Below are 16,166 nucleotides of genomic sequence, written 5' to 3'. Positions count from 1 at the left end.
TTTAACAGGGGAACCTGTTCAGGGGTGGAGGGGTACAGGAGCTGTCTAATAGATCGTTTTGATTGTTTTTTGTGTGTAATCTCACAGGCTTGTTGACGGAGGATACCCAGAGGCGAGTAGGTCAGACACAGAATCAGAAATTGAATTGAATTGACTTTATTTCTTACATCCATGAAGAGTAAAAATCTTTACGTTGTCTCCATCGAAATGTGCAACGTGCAATCATAGTAATTTATAATAGTTTATAATAAATAAAACCGACAATGTAATATAGAGTACACTCAAATCAGCATGTGTTCATCAGTCTGATGTCCTGGTGAGGAAGCTGTCCCAGAGCCTGTCGGTCCAGCCTTTTATGTTGCGGTACCACTTCCTGCATGGTGGCAGCTGGAATAGTGACAGTGATGTGATTTCCTGTGTCACGGGTACAGACTGTCGACTCAAGTGAGGAGTTTGTGTGGAGATGCAGCTTCACCGGAGGTGGAGGAAAGAGGACACACCAACAGGTGGGACCAGCTGTGGGAAGATATGGTTTGTCAGGTCTGATGACGGGCTGAACGTACCATCACCTTCAGAGTGAATCAGAAAACCATTCTGGGGGTATTTAAAATGTCAGAAGCAGGGGCAGGGGTTGTGTCTCCATCAGACCCTCAGTGAGATGGTTCAAGTTACAATGTGCAGGGATGAAAGCACAGTGTTTGGGGGCAGATTTAGTCACTGATTCTGTCACAGTGAGAGGGTTAGTTTTGCTGTGAGGAAGCAATATTAATGGAAGAAGACACAGGAACTTCATCAATTGCCAGTTGTTCAGCAGAAGTGACCAATTTATGTTACTTTGAGAGAAACAGATACTTGCAGTGGTGACAAAGGGGTGCAGTCTGGTTTATTTCAGGTTGGACAGGGGTGTGGGATTTTGAAATCAATCCCTTGTGGTGCCACCATTGTTAATTTAGTGTGTCCAGAGTAGAGGGTCACACAGTACGGAAACAGGCTTTTGGCCGGCCATACCCGTTCTGACCATCCACTCACTGTCTACACTGGTCCCATTTATCAGCACTTGGTTCATAGCCGACTGTATCTCAGCAGTTTCAATGCTCATCCACTTTGTTAATGTTGTGAAGGGACCTGCCTCCATCACCACCTCGGACAGTGCGTTCCAGATTTCAACTACCCTCTGAGTGAAAAATCTCTTCCTCAGATCCCTCTAAACCTCTTCATCCTCTGCTTAAATCTGTGCATTCTGATCTGTGACACCTCTGTCCCAGGATCGAGGCCGATATGGGCATCAATGAGGCCTCTGCTAAGGTTCAGCATGGGAAGTTGCTGTGGAAAGTTAGATCACACGGGATCCAGGGAGAGCTGGCTAACGGGATGCACAGTTGGCTTGATGGTAGGAAGCAGAGAGTGATGGTGAGAGGCTGTTTATTGGACTCAAGGCCCGGGCCTAGTGAGGTTCCCCAGGGTTACACCCATTGCTTTCATTATTCATTGATATTTAATTATATTTTCATTTGCACAGTTTGTTGAATTCTATGCTCTACTTGATCTTTCATCGTGTCATCCTGTTACTATTCTATAGATTTGCCAAGTGTTCCTGTAGGAAAAAAAAATCTCAGGGTCGTATGTGGTGACAAATGTGTACACTGATAATAAAATGTAATTTGAACTTTGAACATTGCTACTTGTCATCTAGATCAAAAATTAGGTTGAGAACGTACAGGACATGGATAGTAGGGTTATAGCCAGTAAGTTCAAACAATTAGTTTTTCTGGAAGATATTAAGTATAAATTCTCCGCTCTGTTTCCCTCTCCGCACTTGACCACCCCCTGCCCTTACTGTCTGCCCTCTCACCCTGACGTTGGACATCAGTTCAGGGTGAAAGTGAATTATTTTCGGGGAACCTGAAGGGGAATTCTTCACTCACAGTTTGGTCAGAGTGGAATGAGCTGCCAGTGGAAGTGTTGGATGTGGGTTCGATTTAGACACGAAAGAGAAATTTGAGTGAGGACATGGATGGGAGGTGTATGTAGGCTCTGGGGCAGATAGTTGGAACCAGGCAGTAACAACCAAAAACAGGTCAGCATTGACTAGAAGGGCCGAAGGGCCTGTTTTGGTACTGCTGGGCTCTGTGACTCTTATAATATTTTGATCTGTAATTTCTGCTGTCAGTGTTTTGCTGCTAATAACTGAACCCAGAAATTCACAAAAACGAATTGAAAGACACTTAGCTGGCTACAGAAAGCACTTACACACTATAAAACTCGCTAAGAGGGTGTTACTAAGTACTGACCATGAGAGTGCCCAAACATTTGCTTCTGGCCCTTTTCCTTTTTTGTTATTTTGAAACTGTAAAAGATGGAAATAAGAAAAGCAATCTTGCTTAAACCATTAAAGAGATGTGTCATCTTTAACTTTATGCCTTCTGGAAATCAGGTCATCTTTTACTCACTTAACTATTCACAGTAACAGAAACTTTGACCAGGGATGCCCAAACTTCAGCATGCCACTGTGTATATCCTGTGCCTTCCGAATTACTTCCAGAAATTCCAGCCATTGCTGCTCTGTTTTCATCCTTGCCTGCGTTCTTCTCAAATCAATGTTGACCATTTTTTCTCTCAAGTCTCTCTAATTCTCTGAATACCACATCTGACTTTAACTTCTCATTCTCTTATGTCAGGGTAAATTTGATCACATTAAGATCACTTGCCCCTAAGTGTTCTTTGAACTTAAGTGCCCTGAGAATTTCCAGATCATTACAACACCCAATCCAGAATAGCTGATCCCCAAGTAGGCTCAACCACGAGCTGCTCTAAAAAGCATCCTGTGGGCATTCTAGGAATTCCTCCTCTTGAAACCAACACCATCCTAATTTTCCTAATCACCTGCATGACAGTCCCCCATGACTATTGTATCATTGCCCTTTTGGCACGCATTTTCTATCTCCCATTGTAACTTGTGGACCACATACTTGCTACTGTTCGGAGGTCTCTATACAATTCCCATTAGGGACTTTTTTTTTACATTTGCAGTTCCTTTATTCTACCCACAGATTCTACACCTGCCAACACTATGCCACCTCTTTCTAATGATTTTATTTAATATTTTACCAACACAGCCACACAACCCCACTACCAGCTTGTTCTTTCAAGAAACATATAATTATCTGTGAAACAAGAGGACCCGCAGATGCTGGAAATCTAGAGAACTACACACAAAGTGCTGGAGGAGCTCAGCATGTCAGGCAACATCTATGGATGGGAATCGACATTTCGGGCCAAGACCCTTTATCGAGACTCTTGATACCCAAATATCTGGAATACCAACAAGCAAAGACAATAGAAAGTAGTGTGAAACAGGGAAAGCCTTTGACAGAATATAGTTCAAGACTTAAAAATTCTGCCAAACAGAGCTCAATAGTTAACAAATACAACAAAGGCAATAAACACTTTCACTTTTTTAATAAAAATATCTTGGTCCCATTTCAATCAGTAGAATTTACAAAGATAAATAAGAACTTTAGAAAAGTCTATTCACACTCAGATACGGGTGAATCTGCAGATGCTGGAAATAAATAAAAACACAAAATGCTGGCAGAACTCAGCAGGCCAGACAGCATCTATGGGAGGAGGTAGTGACGATGTTTCGGGCTGAAACCCTTCATCAGGAGTGACACATTTAGATTAACACTACCTTGGATACAAGGCGGAAGAGGAACAACACACATGAAAAAAATCAGACAACAGTCAGATAAAACTTCTAAACATATATTTTCATCAAAAATGAACAGGATTCAGCACTCCATGTTTGTATATGCAAATCTGATTTGAAATACAGACCAGAAAACTTAAATGAGAGGCCAAATCAGAAAAATAAATCACCACTCTGGAAGAAAACATTAACCAGTGGAATGAGTATGACCCTCCATGGGAGACATCCCGACAATCTGAGCAGATGAGATGGTGACAAGGAAGCATCGAGCACTCCACTGAGAGTTGGAGACCTCTTCCCAGAAACAGAGGGGTTCCTTTCAGAAATACAGGACAAGGTGTTCAACAAAAGGGGAAAAAAACAAAAAATACATGAAATACAAACAAATACCATTCACCAAAACATTGTTTAAAAATAAAAACTCATGAATGCCCTCCATAACTGAATGAAGGCACCATAAATTCAAGCCTGACCCAGTTTTAGAGTCAAGATCTTACAAATTATATGATAATCAATACATTTTTTCAAATAGGACAGTCCATAATAACCATCCGGATATCATATTGCAGGATAAACAAGCAGGAACAACTCCCTCAATAGACAAAACCATTCCCAACACACACATGTTCCTCAACCTGTGGAGAACCTCACCACAGGCATTGTTTGTGTCATCAGTCAGACAATCAACTGATCGTCTCTGTCAATCAGCTTCCAAATGTTGTTACTCTGACATTTGTTGCCACGCCCCGCTGCTGATACCCTTCTCCTCATCATACGTTCTTACCCCGACCATTGCCCAGAGCCCCAAACTCTGCCCTGTGCAGACCCACCTCTGGTGTCTGACCCTGCTCCGTTGAACATCCAACTGATGATCTCCCATTCTGCCTTCACTTCAGACTTTTGAGGACAGTGATGTTCTCTAACAACCCTTTAGAAGCAGGGAAAATGACCCGTAATGTGGAAATTAGTCCTGATTAAGGAGGTTAACTACCAATGTCATTCTTCCTCAGCCCAGAGATTTGAGGGGGGAAGAACATCACAGACAGAACTGCAATCAGCTCGACTTCTTCAGTCTGCAGAAAATTCAAGGGAAACCTCTTCACCCACAGATGATGACTATTTGTACCCATCACCAGAGTGAGAGTGAGAGATGAACAAAAGGGGAGGATTGAAATAGACTGTCATGGGACTGAATCACTGGCAGGGTCCAGCTGGGCTGAGTTGACTCTCTACTGTATACTAGGTGTGTTATAAATGCACTAAGTACCGGAGACAGAGTTTAAAATAGAACTGATTGATTTGTCACTGATCCAGTCCCATTAAAGGTGAAGGTGCAGCAGAAGAAACTCCTCCCATGCCCAGTGACCAGGGTGCAGAACTGGGTGTGGTGAGCAGCAGCAATAATTGCAGAGTTCAGCACCAACAGTCACTCTCGAAATTGCATTCAGCAACGGTGATGGACAAATATCCAGCATGCAGCTCATTGAAACTTTCTCCCCAGTGTGAACCCGGTAGTGTGTCACAAGGTTAGATAACTGAGTGAATCCATTCTCACATTCGCAGCAGGTAAACAGCCTCTCCCCAGTGTGAACCCAATGATGCACATTTGATGGAGATGGCTGAAAAAAACTCTTCCCAATGTCTCAGCAGGAGATCGTCCTTTACCCAAAGTGAACTTGCTGGTGTCTTTGTAGATTGGATGACCGAGTGAATCCCTTCCCACGTTCTGAGCAGGTGAACGGTCTCTACCCACTGTGAACTCGCTGGTGTGCCAGCAGATGAGATGACCGAGTGAATCCTTTCCCACATTCACAGCAGGTGAACGGCCTCTCCCCAGTGTGAACTCGCTGGTGTGCCAATAGTGAGGATGACCGAGTGAATCCCTTTCCACAGTCTGAGCAGGTGAACGGCTTCACCCCAGTGTGAACTCGCTGGTGTCTATGAAGGTTGGATGATTGATGGAACCCCTTCCCACAGACTGAGCAGGTGAATGGTCTCTCCCCGGTGTGAACTCGCTGGTGTATCTGTAGATCGGATAACCGAGCAAATCCCTTCCCACATTCACAGCAGGTGAACGGCTTCTCCCCAGTGTGAACTGACTGGTGTCTCTGTAAGTTGGATGACTGAGTGAATCCCTTCCCACATTCTGAGCAGGTGAACGGCCACTCCCCACTGTGAACTGACTGGTGTACCAGTAGTTCAGATGATTGAGTGAATCCTTTCCCACATTCTGAGCAGGTGAATGGCCACACCCCAGTGTGAACTGACTGGTGTGCCAATAGGGAGGATGACCGACTGAATCCCTTCCCACAGAATGAGCAGGTGAACTGCTTCACCCCAGTGTGAAATTGCTGGTGTCTATGGAGGTTGGAAGATTGATGGAATCCCTTCCCACAGACTGAGCAGGTAAACGGCCTCTCCCCAGTGTGAACTCGCTGGTGTATCTGTAGATCAGATGACCGAGCGAATCCCTTCCCACATTCACAGCAGGTGAATGGCCTCTCCCCGGTGTGAACTCGCTCGTGTGTCAGCAGATCAGATGACCGAGTGAATCCCTTCCCACAGTCTGAGCAGGTGAATGGCCACTCCCCACTGTGAACTGACTGGTGTGCCAGTAGTTTGGATAACTGTGTGAATCCCTTCCCACATTCTGAGCAGGTGAACCGCCACTCCCCAGTGTGAATTGACTGGTGTCTCTGTAGGGTGGATGACTGTGTGAATCTCTTCCCACAGTTTGAGCAGGTGAAAGGCTTCTCCCCAGTGTGAACTTGCTGGTGTCTCTGTAGGTGGGATGACTGAGTAAATCTCTTCCCACAGACTGAGCAGGTGAATGGCCTCTCCCTGGTGTGAACTGACTGGTGTCTCTGTAGGGTGGAAGAGTGAGTGAATCTCTTCCCACATTCTGAGCAGGTGAAATCCCTCTCTGCTGTGTGAACAAACTGATGTAGCAGTAGGTGAGATGACCGAGTGAATCCCTTCCCACAGTCTGAGCAGGTGAATGGCCTCTCCCCAGAATGAACTCGTTGATGTACCTTCAATTTAGATGATTCAGTGAATCCCTTCCCATAGTCCGAGCAGGTGAACGGCCGCTCCCCAGTGTGAACTCGCTGGTGAGCCATTAGGTTAAATGACCGAGAGAATCCTTCCCCACAAATTCAGCAGATGTCCAGCGTCTGCCCAATGTGAACTTGCTGATGTACCTTCATTTGAGATGACCAACTGAATCCATTCCCATTGTCTGCGCAGGTGAATGGCCTCTCCCCTTGTAAAATAACAGGTGTGCCAGTCGTTCAGATGACTGAGTGAATCCCTCCCCACAGTCTGAGCAGGAAGGATGATTGAGTGAATCCCTTGCTCCACTTCTTAAATATCTGGACTGAGACAGCAAAACTGGCGTGTTTTGTTTGAGATTCCCGTAGACAAATTCCTTGTCATTTTTAACCTGTAAAAAGATTTACAAAATCCATCAGTGGGGGAAGGACAACATTTCAGATGAGATCACTTTAGTTGCTGAGGTGTGATCTGATATCACACTGTTACAGTGAAGTTCAACCCAAATTGGAGAGAGAAATCATCTTCTAACTTGGCACAGTTGCTGGTATCTGGAATGACCACCAAAGTCTCTGATGCTCTTCCTGTCTGTACAAGAATGGGGCAATTCTGCCATCTCCAATCTGTGACCTGGCTCAGTTTGACTCTCTCCATTGGTATTATTCCCTGTTCCCACTGAGCTGTATGGGTGCCTGGCCCCACAGTAACTGAAATACTCTCACGCAAATAGCCTTTGTTGACGTGCAGCTGGGATTTTCTTTTATGTACTGTTAATTTAAAGTGCCACAGTTTTAACGCCATGTAAATATCTCCTACTCAGATGTATGGTTGGTCTGTCTGCACAGCTGCTAAAAGGAATTAGAGCAAATATTAGTATTATTTCAGGTTCTTGTCACAGTCAAAGAGAAATACAACACAGAAACAGACCTTTTGGCCCATCTGATTTGTGTTGAACTATCTAAACTGCCCACTCCCATACACCTGCCATCCATCCAAACCTCTTAAATGTTGAAACTGAGCTTGCACGCACCAGTTGGGCTGTCTGCTCATTCCACACACGGATGACCCATTGCGTCAAGAAATTTCCCCTCGTGTTCCCCTTAACATTTCACCTTGCACCCTTAACCCATGGCCTCTGGTTGTAGTCCCACCCCATCTCAGTGGTAAAAGCCAGCTTGCATTTACCCTATCTATACCCCTCATAATTTTGGTATACCTCCATCAAATCTCCCCTCAGTCTTCTGTGTTCCAAGGAATAACGTCCTGACCTGTTCAATCGTAAAACCCAAGTCCTCTAGACCCGGCAACATCGTTCTGAATTTTCTCTGAACTCTTTCAACCTCTTTTAAATTTTTCCTGTAGGTTGGTGACCAACATTGCACACAATACTCCAAATTAGGCCTCACCAATGCCTTGTACAAAGTCAACATATCATCCATATCCTGTACTCACCACTTTGGTTCATGAAGGCCAATGTGCCAAAATCTTTCTTTCCATCCCTATCGAACTGTGACACCACTTTCAGTGAAATATTGACCTGTATTCCCAGATCCCTTTCCTTTACAACACTCCTCCATGCCCGACCAGTCACTGTGTAAGACCTATACTGGTAGGTCCTACCAAAGTGTAACCCCTCACACTTGTCTGCATTAAATTCCGTTTTCCATTTCTGAACCCATTTTTCCAGCTGGTCCAGTTCACACTGCAAGCCATGGTAGTCTTCCTCACTGTCCACTACACACCCAATCTTAGTGTCATCCACAAATTTGCTGATCCAGCAAACCATGTTCACATCCAGATTACTGATATAGATGACAAACAACAACAGATCCAGCACTGATCCCTGTGGCAACCATTAGTCACAGGCCTCTGGTCAGAGAGGCAACCATCTGCTATCACACTCTGGCTTCTCCCAAAGACAGTGTCTTGTCCAATTTACTATCGCATCTTGAATGCTGAGTGACTGAACCTTCTTGACCAACCTCCCATATGAGACATTGTCAAGTGCCTTGCCGAAGTCCATGTAGACAACATCCACTGCCTTGCCTTCATCCACTTTCCTGATAACTTCCTCCAGAGACTCTATAAGATTGGTTAGACATGACCTACTATGCACAAAGCCATGCTGCCTGTCTGCCAATCCTCCAGTACCTCACCTGTCACTAAGGATAATTTAAATATCTGTGCTTGTGCCCCGACAATGTCTACACTTGTCTTCCGCAGAGTCCCAGGGAACAACCTGTCAAGCCCTGGGGATTTATCCACGCTAATTTGCCTCAGGACAACAAACACCTCCACCTCTGTAATCTGTACAGTGTCCATGAAGTTGATGCTGCTTTGCCTCACTTCTATAGACCCTGTGTCTGTTTCCTGTGTAAATAGGGATGCAAAAAAATAATCTCCCTCATCTATTTTGTTACCTCATATGTATTACCATTCTGATCTTCCACAGGATTAATTTTTTCCCCTTGGAATCTTTTTGCACTTAACATATCTGCAGAATCCATGAGGATTCTCCTTCACCTTGTCTGCTGGGGCAACCTCATCCCTTCTTTCATCAGTGTTCACTTGAATTTCCTGTATCTCATAAGTATCCCATTTGTTCCTATCTGCCTGTATGCACCTCCTTTTTATTGATCTGGGAGATGAAAACCAAAGGGGTGATAGAGCTGCATGGTGGGGGGTGGGGGTAAGGGGGGGTTAAACTAACGTCTCAGGGGGAATGGATGCCTGAATAACAGAACAGATAGTGGAGGTGTTGTGGAGACAGGTGTTGTTCAGACCTCAGACAAGGTCAGGAATGAAAAACGTTGAGCATGGTGCAGTGAATGTGCTGAGCCCTGTATATCTCAATGCAAGGAGCATGATAGGAAAGGTGGATGTGTTCAGGGAATGGATCAACACCTGGAATTATGACACTAGGATCTGGCAACTGTGGACTGGGACAGGCTGCTTTATGGCAAAGGTGTGCTTGGTAAATGGGAGGCCTTCAAAGTGAAATTTTGAAAGTACAACGTGTCAGAATAAAAGGTAAAGATAGAAACTGTAGGGAACCTTGGTTTTCAAGAGATATTGTGAACCTGGTGAAGCACTAACAGGGATAGCAAGTAGGTTCTAACGGAGTTTAAGGAATGCAAGAGAACACATAAGAAAGTCCTGACGAAATGTCTTGGCCCGAAACGTCGACAGCGCTTCTCCCTATAGATGCTGCCTGGCCAGCTGTGTTCCACCAGCATTTTGTGTGTGTTGTTTGACATAAGAAATAAATCAGGATTGCTAAAAGAAGGCATGAATGAGGATGCCCTCACAGAAAAGATGAAGGATAATCTTCAGGGATTCTAGAGATAGATTAAGAGCAAAAGAATTGAAGAATTTAAGAGCAAAGTTGGTCCTCTGCAAGACCAGAATGGCAATCCACGTGTGGAACCAAAGCAGATGGAGGAGATCTTAAATACTTTTATCATCTCAATTACTCAGGAGATGGACACAGGATCTATGTGAGAGTGGAAAAGCTGCATTAAAATCGTGGACCCTGTACAGATTAAAGAAGCGGAGATGTTTGTTATCCTGAGGCTGATGAGGGTGGATAAATCTCCAGGGCATGACAAGGTGCTCCCTTGGATCCTGCGTGAGGCAAGTGCAGAAATTATCGGGGTTCCGAGCAGATAATTAAATCATGCTTGGTGACAGGGGGAGGTACCAAAGGATTGGATGTTTCAATGAATCACACAAGTGGTTGTAGACGGGTCATATTCTGCATGGAGGTTGGTGACCAGTGGAGTGCCTCAGGTATCTGTTTGGACCCTTACTCTTTGATTTTTATAAATGACCTGGATGAAGAAGTGGAGGGAGCAGGCTGAGGGTAGCAGACACCAACAGAATCAACAAACTCAATTGTAAGGCCAGTGATGCTGTGGGGGTGGAACTGGACTCTCTGACGTTGGTGTCTGAAAAGAGGATGCTGTCCAAGTTGCATGCCATCTTGGACAATGTCTCCCATCCACTCCATAATGTACTGGTTAGGCACAGGAGTACATTCATCCAGAGACTCATTCCACCGAGATGCAACACTGAGCATCATGGGAAGTCATTCCTGCCAGTGGCCATCAAACTTTACAACTCCTCCCTCGGAGTGTCAGACACCCTGAGCCAATAGCGTGGTCCTAGACTTATTTTCACTTGGCATAATTTACTTATTATTATTTAATTATTTATGGCTTTATTTTGCTATATTTCTTCACTATTCTCAGTTGGTGCAACAGTAATGAAACCCAATTTCCCTTGGGATCAAAAAAGTATGTCTGTCTGTCTGAAAACCAATGTTCCCTGCACCAGTTCACTTTCAACTTTTAACTTGGCAAGCTCATACAAACTCCACAGATTCAGAATTCCACTGCTGAAGGACGCCCATTTCCCAAGTACTCCTTCGACAGAAAACTTCCTGACCCAGTCCACACTTCTCAGATCTTTTCTGATAACATCCAAATTGTCCTGTCTCCAATTTAGAACCCCAGCCTCTGTTCCAGACCTCTCTTTTTCCATATTTACTTACAATCTCATGGCATTATGATCACTAGATACAAAGTGGTCCCATACACTAATTTCTGTCACTAGCCCTGGATCATTTCCTAATAACTTATTGCACACTTCTACTTTAGGAATTCTATGGACTGAATAAGGACACATTTGAAAAATTCTACCCCAGCTATTCCTTTTACAGTATGGGAGACACAGTCAATATTTAGAAAGTGAAAATCGCTTACCATATCAACATTTATTTCTTGGCACAGTCTGCAATCTCTCCACACATTTGTTCCTCTAAATCCCTCAGACTCTTACGTGCAACCAAGTCCCAGTAATGGCTACAATATCATAATTCCCTGTCCTGAGCTCATCTGGCTTTCCTACGATGCTTCTTGCATTGTGATATACACAGCTCAGCACATTCATCGCACCATGCTCAACCATTTGATTGCTGACTCCATCTGAGGTCTGAACAACATCTGACTGGTGTCAAGAAACCAAACTCTCGCTCAAAGTCACAAAAACAAGGGAACTGGTTGTGGACGACAGAAGGAATGGAGACAGGCTAACCCCTATTGACATCAATGGATCTGGGGTTGAGAGAGTGGACTGTTGGACTGTAATCACTGTTAATAAGAACTTTGATATCTTTTGGGTTTGATCAAGTTCATCTGCACTCTCACACAACCTATGTAGCAGGCCTGTAGTGGGTTATGAAGGATTTTCTCACTCCAGCTTTTTCACATCATCCATGTCTGATTTGCTTGCTAAATGATGCTTTAAAAAGTCAGATTACTGCACTTACTCCTACTTGCAAATTCTCCAGCAACTTCTGCATCGCCACAATACTCACAGGTAACACCAGTTTCTGTATTGTACATAAATATTTCCCTTGAACCCTGAATCCTGACGGTGGCGAACTCACTGACAGCAATGCCAATGAATGTGAAGGGAAGGGCACTAGTCTGTCTCACTGGAGTCTGGCACATTTGTGATGTGAAAGCTACTTGATGCCCGGGGCAAAGGTGTTTGATATCATTATGTACCCAGAGAGAATGGGTCAAAACACGTTCTCACGGGTAGGAAAATCCAGAAGAAGAGGTAGAACAAGCAACACACATAAAATACTGGAGGAACTCAGCAGGCCAGGCAGCATCTATGGAAAAGAGTACTAATGCTGAGTTCCTCCAGCATTTTGTGTGTGTTGCTTGGATTTTCAATTTCTGCACATTTTCTCTGGTTTGTGATTGTAGGTAAAACAAAGGTGATTTTCTCAACTGGTGGTGTAAAAGATGTTGTTCCCTTTCTCCGAGTTCCTAATCCTTGCATTTAGATAGCTGGAGCTCAGCTCTGTCTGAGAGATCTATCGGTTCCCATTCCCTCATCAGCCGGAAGCTCCCCGGGGCCCGTGTACGGATCGTGAGGCTGAGAGAGAGGGGGACGAGAACAGGACTATCCCGGGATTTCAGGGCACGGTGTCCGAACGTCACAGCAATTACCCCGAATTCGGTGTTGAAAAAACCAGCGCAAACCATCTCTTACCTGGAGCCGATTCCTCGAGGCCTTTCTGTACTGCGCGCATGCGCGATATTTGTAACCATCTGCATCCCTGACGCCTGCGCGTTCGGTCGGTGCTTCAGCGACAGCGAAAATTGTAACGCAGAACATTCTGGGTAATCACGGTGCCATTAAAAGTTTCTGCAAGCACCGGTTCCATATCCAGACCTCAGTTTTGTTTTTGTGTAGAAAACTCAGCAGCTCTTTTAACGCAGAAAGCAGCTACCATAAACAATGCACTTAATATCAGCAACCCTTCCCAGTGTCTAATGCGAAAGTAGATCCTTCTTACAAATGCAGATTGAAAACACAAGAGATTTTTCTTTTGCTGGAAAACCAGAGACGCACACACACAAACTGCAGGAGAAACTCTGCAGTTCAGGCAGCAGCGAAGCAGAGGAGTACACAGTCTAGACATGCTGAAGGGAGTCGGCCTAAACGTTGTCTATTTATTCCTCTCCACATTTGCTGCCTGATCTGTTGATTTCCACCAGTATTTTGCAGAAATTAACCACCTTTTTCCGGACAACCTGTTTCCAAATGTTTCCGATCTTTGTTTTGTAGCCATAGCCTGCTGGTTTGATTCCTCCTCCTCCTCGTGAACTCCAGGCCCCATCTCTCTCTGGAGCCCCAAAGCCCTGACTCAGGCTGGTAACTCTTTGGTTTCTGACTCTGCACCATGGAAGATTCACTGGCGAGTCTACTATCAGACGTTAGAGGTGCATTGTGTTGCGAGACCGCAGGTTCTTTTACTGTGAGTGTCCCTTTAAGTGCCTGAGTGAGGCGGGACTGTGACGTCAGACACTAGCTGTGGCAGACTTAGAGGGAGAGGGAGAAGGAGAAGGAGAAGCTGTTGGAACTTCAGCTTGTCACTGCTGTGGGTTGGAACTCTTCCATACCCAGAAAATCGGGTTGATCATCGGCACGCCGTGCACAACGGATATGTGTGACTGTCACTTCGTATAATCCATTTGTGAGAATTTGCTGGAGTATCCTGTGGTATCACTTCTGTTGGCCCTTACCTGGAATCGGGGTGTTCTATGGTAACCACTTGAAGACGATATTCCTGTCACTGTCACCTGGTGATATTTCGAAGTGAATTTCGGAACGAATCAACGGATAAGACAGTAACCGTCCCTCATGAACCTGCAGCTGCCTTCAGTCACCGTGAAGGTTAAACATTTAACACGGAGCTGATTTGAACTTCCTCCCTGATGTGAAGTTGCTGGTGTTGCCGCAGCTGGGATGATTGAGTAAAACTCTTTGCTCACTCCGGACAGAAATGTGGCCTCTATTTACTGTGAACTCACCGGAGCATCACAAGGTGGGTTAACTGAATGAGTCTCTTCACACACACGGAGCAGGTGAACGGTCGCTTCCCAGTGCGAAGCTGTTGGTGTATCTGCGATGGCCGATTGAATCCCTCCCAAAATGAGAGCCAGTCAATGACATCTCACTGCTGTCAACGCTGACAGATACAGCGGAACTAACGAGCTGTTGTGTTTGTGATTCCCATACACAAATCCTTTGACTTTTCTACACTGTTAAAACATTACAAAGCACGTCAGTGGGAGAAGGACAACATTTCAACTCAGATAATTTTAGTCTCCATGGTGTCTTCTGATAAAAATACCGTCACAGCTCAAAACAATTTGGAGGAACAAGACTTCATCTTCTAACTGGCCACAGTTCCGGCATCAGACACAATATCAAACACTCTGCTTCCGTCTCTGTATCAAAATGGATCATTCCTCCCCTTCATCAGTCTGTGACCTGGCTCAGTTTGGCTGTCTCCTTCTCATTCTGAGCATGCGCCACACACCTACTGAGATCACATTTAATTTACACGGCTGCGACTAGAGACTTTCTGATTATTATGTGTGACGGGGTCCTGAATCACCCCTATGAACTGTGTTTTCGAAAAGTGAGAGAGAGTTGTTGTTCAAAACCGGACACATTGTTATTAAGGGGAGGGGGGGAGGGAGAAGAGAGAGAGAGGGGGGCAGAGAGAGAGAGAGAGAGAGAGAGAGAGAGAGAGAGAGAGAGAGAGAGAGAGAGAGAGAGAGAGAGAGAGAGAGAGGGGGGGAGAGTGAGTTATGGTTTCTCTGCAAGCTTGTTTTGAATATACAAGGACACTGCCTGCTTGTGAGTTTTTTACAGAGAAAGAGCAACGAGCAGCTCATGGGTCGCCATGGTGACCGAGGGCGGTGTTATTTGATGGACGGCTGATGAGATACAGAGTGGGTCAGCTGATAGACCTACAGATACATGGTTTTGGACACTGAATGAGAAAGTGCAGTGTAGATAGACATATGGTACAGGGTCACATCGAGTTACATTGTGAGGTCCAGTCTATTTTATCGGACTAGAGACCATTGATTTGGCTTATAGCCGCGGACGGAATGCCCTCCTTAAACCTGGTTCGCGCCTTAAGGCTTTTGTATCTCGTCTCCGATGGGGGAGTCGGTTTGCAGCAAGAATGTCCAAGTTGTGGGGATCTTTGAGTACATGGCCTGCTTTTCCGAGGCAGGGGAAGTGTAGGAAGAGTCCATGGAGGGGAGGCTTGATTCTCTGATGTTCTCTGTTCTCCAAAGTTCTCTGCAGTTCCTTGCAGTCATAGGCAGAGCTGTAGCCATACGAAGGCGTGAAGTATCGACAAGAAGCTCAGAGACCTCGGCCTTCACCCTGCCTTGTGTAGCTGGATCCTGGAATTCCTGTCAGATCGCCGGCAGTTGGTAAGAGTGGGCTCCCTCACCTCTGTCTCTCTGACCCTCAGCACACATACCCCACAAAGTTGTCTCCTTGGCCCCCTCCTTTACTCTGTGCACCATGACTTGTGTCACCCCTCACAGCTCCAATCTGATAATTAAATTTGCTGACACTACATTGATTGACCTAATCTCAAATAATAACGAGACAGCCGACAGAGAAGAAGTCATCACCTCGACACTGTGGTGTCAAGAAAACAACCTCTCCCTCATTGTGACAAAAACAAAGGAGCTGGTTGTGGATTATAGGAGGAATGGAAACAGGAACCAATTTGAACATTTTCAAGTCTGTTATTGCACATTTTAATATTGATCATGACACAATGTATGTGATATACAGTTAATGACATAAAGCATATTTATAGATTGTTACTGACAGAGAATCGTATAACCTGTGTTCCGTGTGTTATCCGAATGTACTTGCCTGTGATGCTGCCACAAGTCAGTGTTTCTCTGTACCTGTACCTTCCCGTACTTGCGCACTTGGCAATAAATTCAACAGGACCTGAGAAATCTCAGTGAGATTTGATCAGTGATGATCATCTTGGCAGCTCGGT

At 45.0% G+C, this 16,166-nt stretch overlaps 1 protein-coding gene across 1 annotated transcript; it reads right to left on the bottom strand.

Annotated features, from left to right (window-relative positions):
- Positions 1–3,469: 3,469 nt before the first annotated feature.
- LOC140724116 (uncharacterized) lies at positions 3,470–12,876 on the bottom strand. Its single transcript, XM_073038600.1, has 2 exons — positions 12,827–12,876; positions 3,470–7,151 (listed from the first exon to the last, which is right to left on the bottom strand). The coding sequence occupies exon 2, from the start codon at positions 6,826–6,828 to the stop codon at positions 5,455–5,457; it is 1,374 nt and encodes a 457-aa protein (XP_072894701.1). The 5' UTR covers positions 6,829–7,151; positions 12,827–12,876; the 3' UTR covers positions 3,470–5,454.
- Positions 12,877–16,166: the final 3,290 nt, after the last annotated feature.

The sequence above is a fragment of the Hemitrygon akajei genome, unplaced genomic scaffold (assembly GCF_048418815.1).
Source record: "Hemitrygon akajei unplaced genomic scaffold, sHemAka1.3 Scf000163, whole genome shotgun sequence".
NCBI classification, from domain to species: Eukaryota; Metazoa; Chordata; class Chondrichthyes; order Myliobatiformes; family Dasyatidae; genus Hemitrygon; species Hemitrygon akajei.
The sequence above is the reverse complement of the archived record's forward strand: the minus strand, read 5'-3'. Positions and strand labels throughout refer to the sequence as shown.

Bases quoted from the DNA above. Each gene is read 5' to 3' on its own strand.
- LOC140724116 (XM_073038600.1), bottom strand. From the start codon at position 6,828: ATGGCTCACCAGCGAGTTCACACTGGGGAGCGGCCGTTCACCTGCTCG.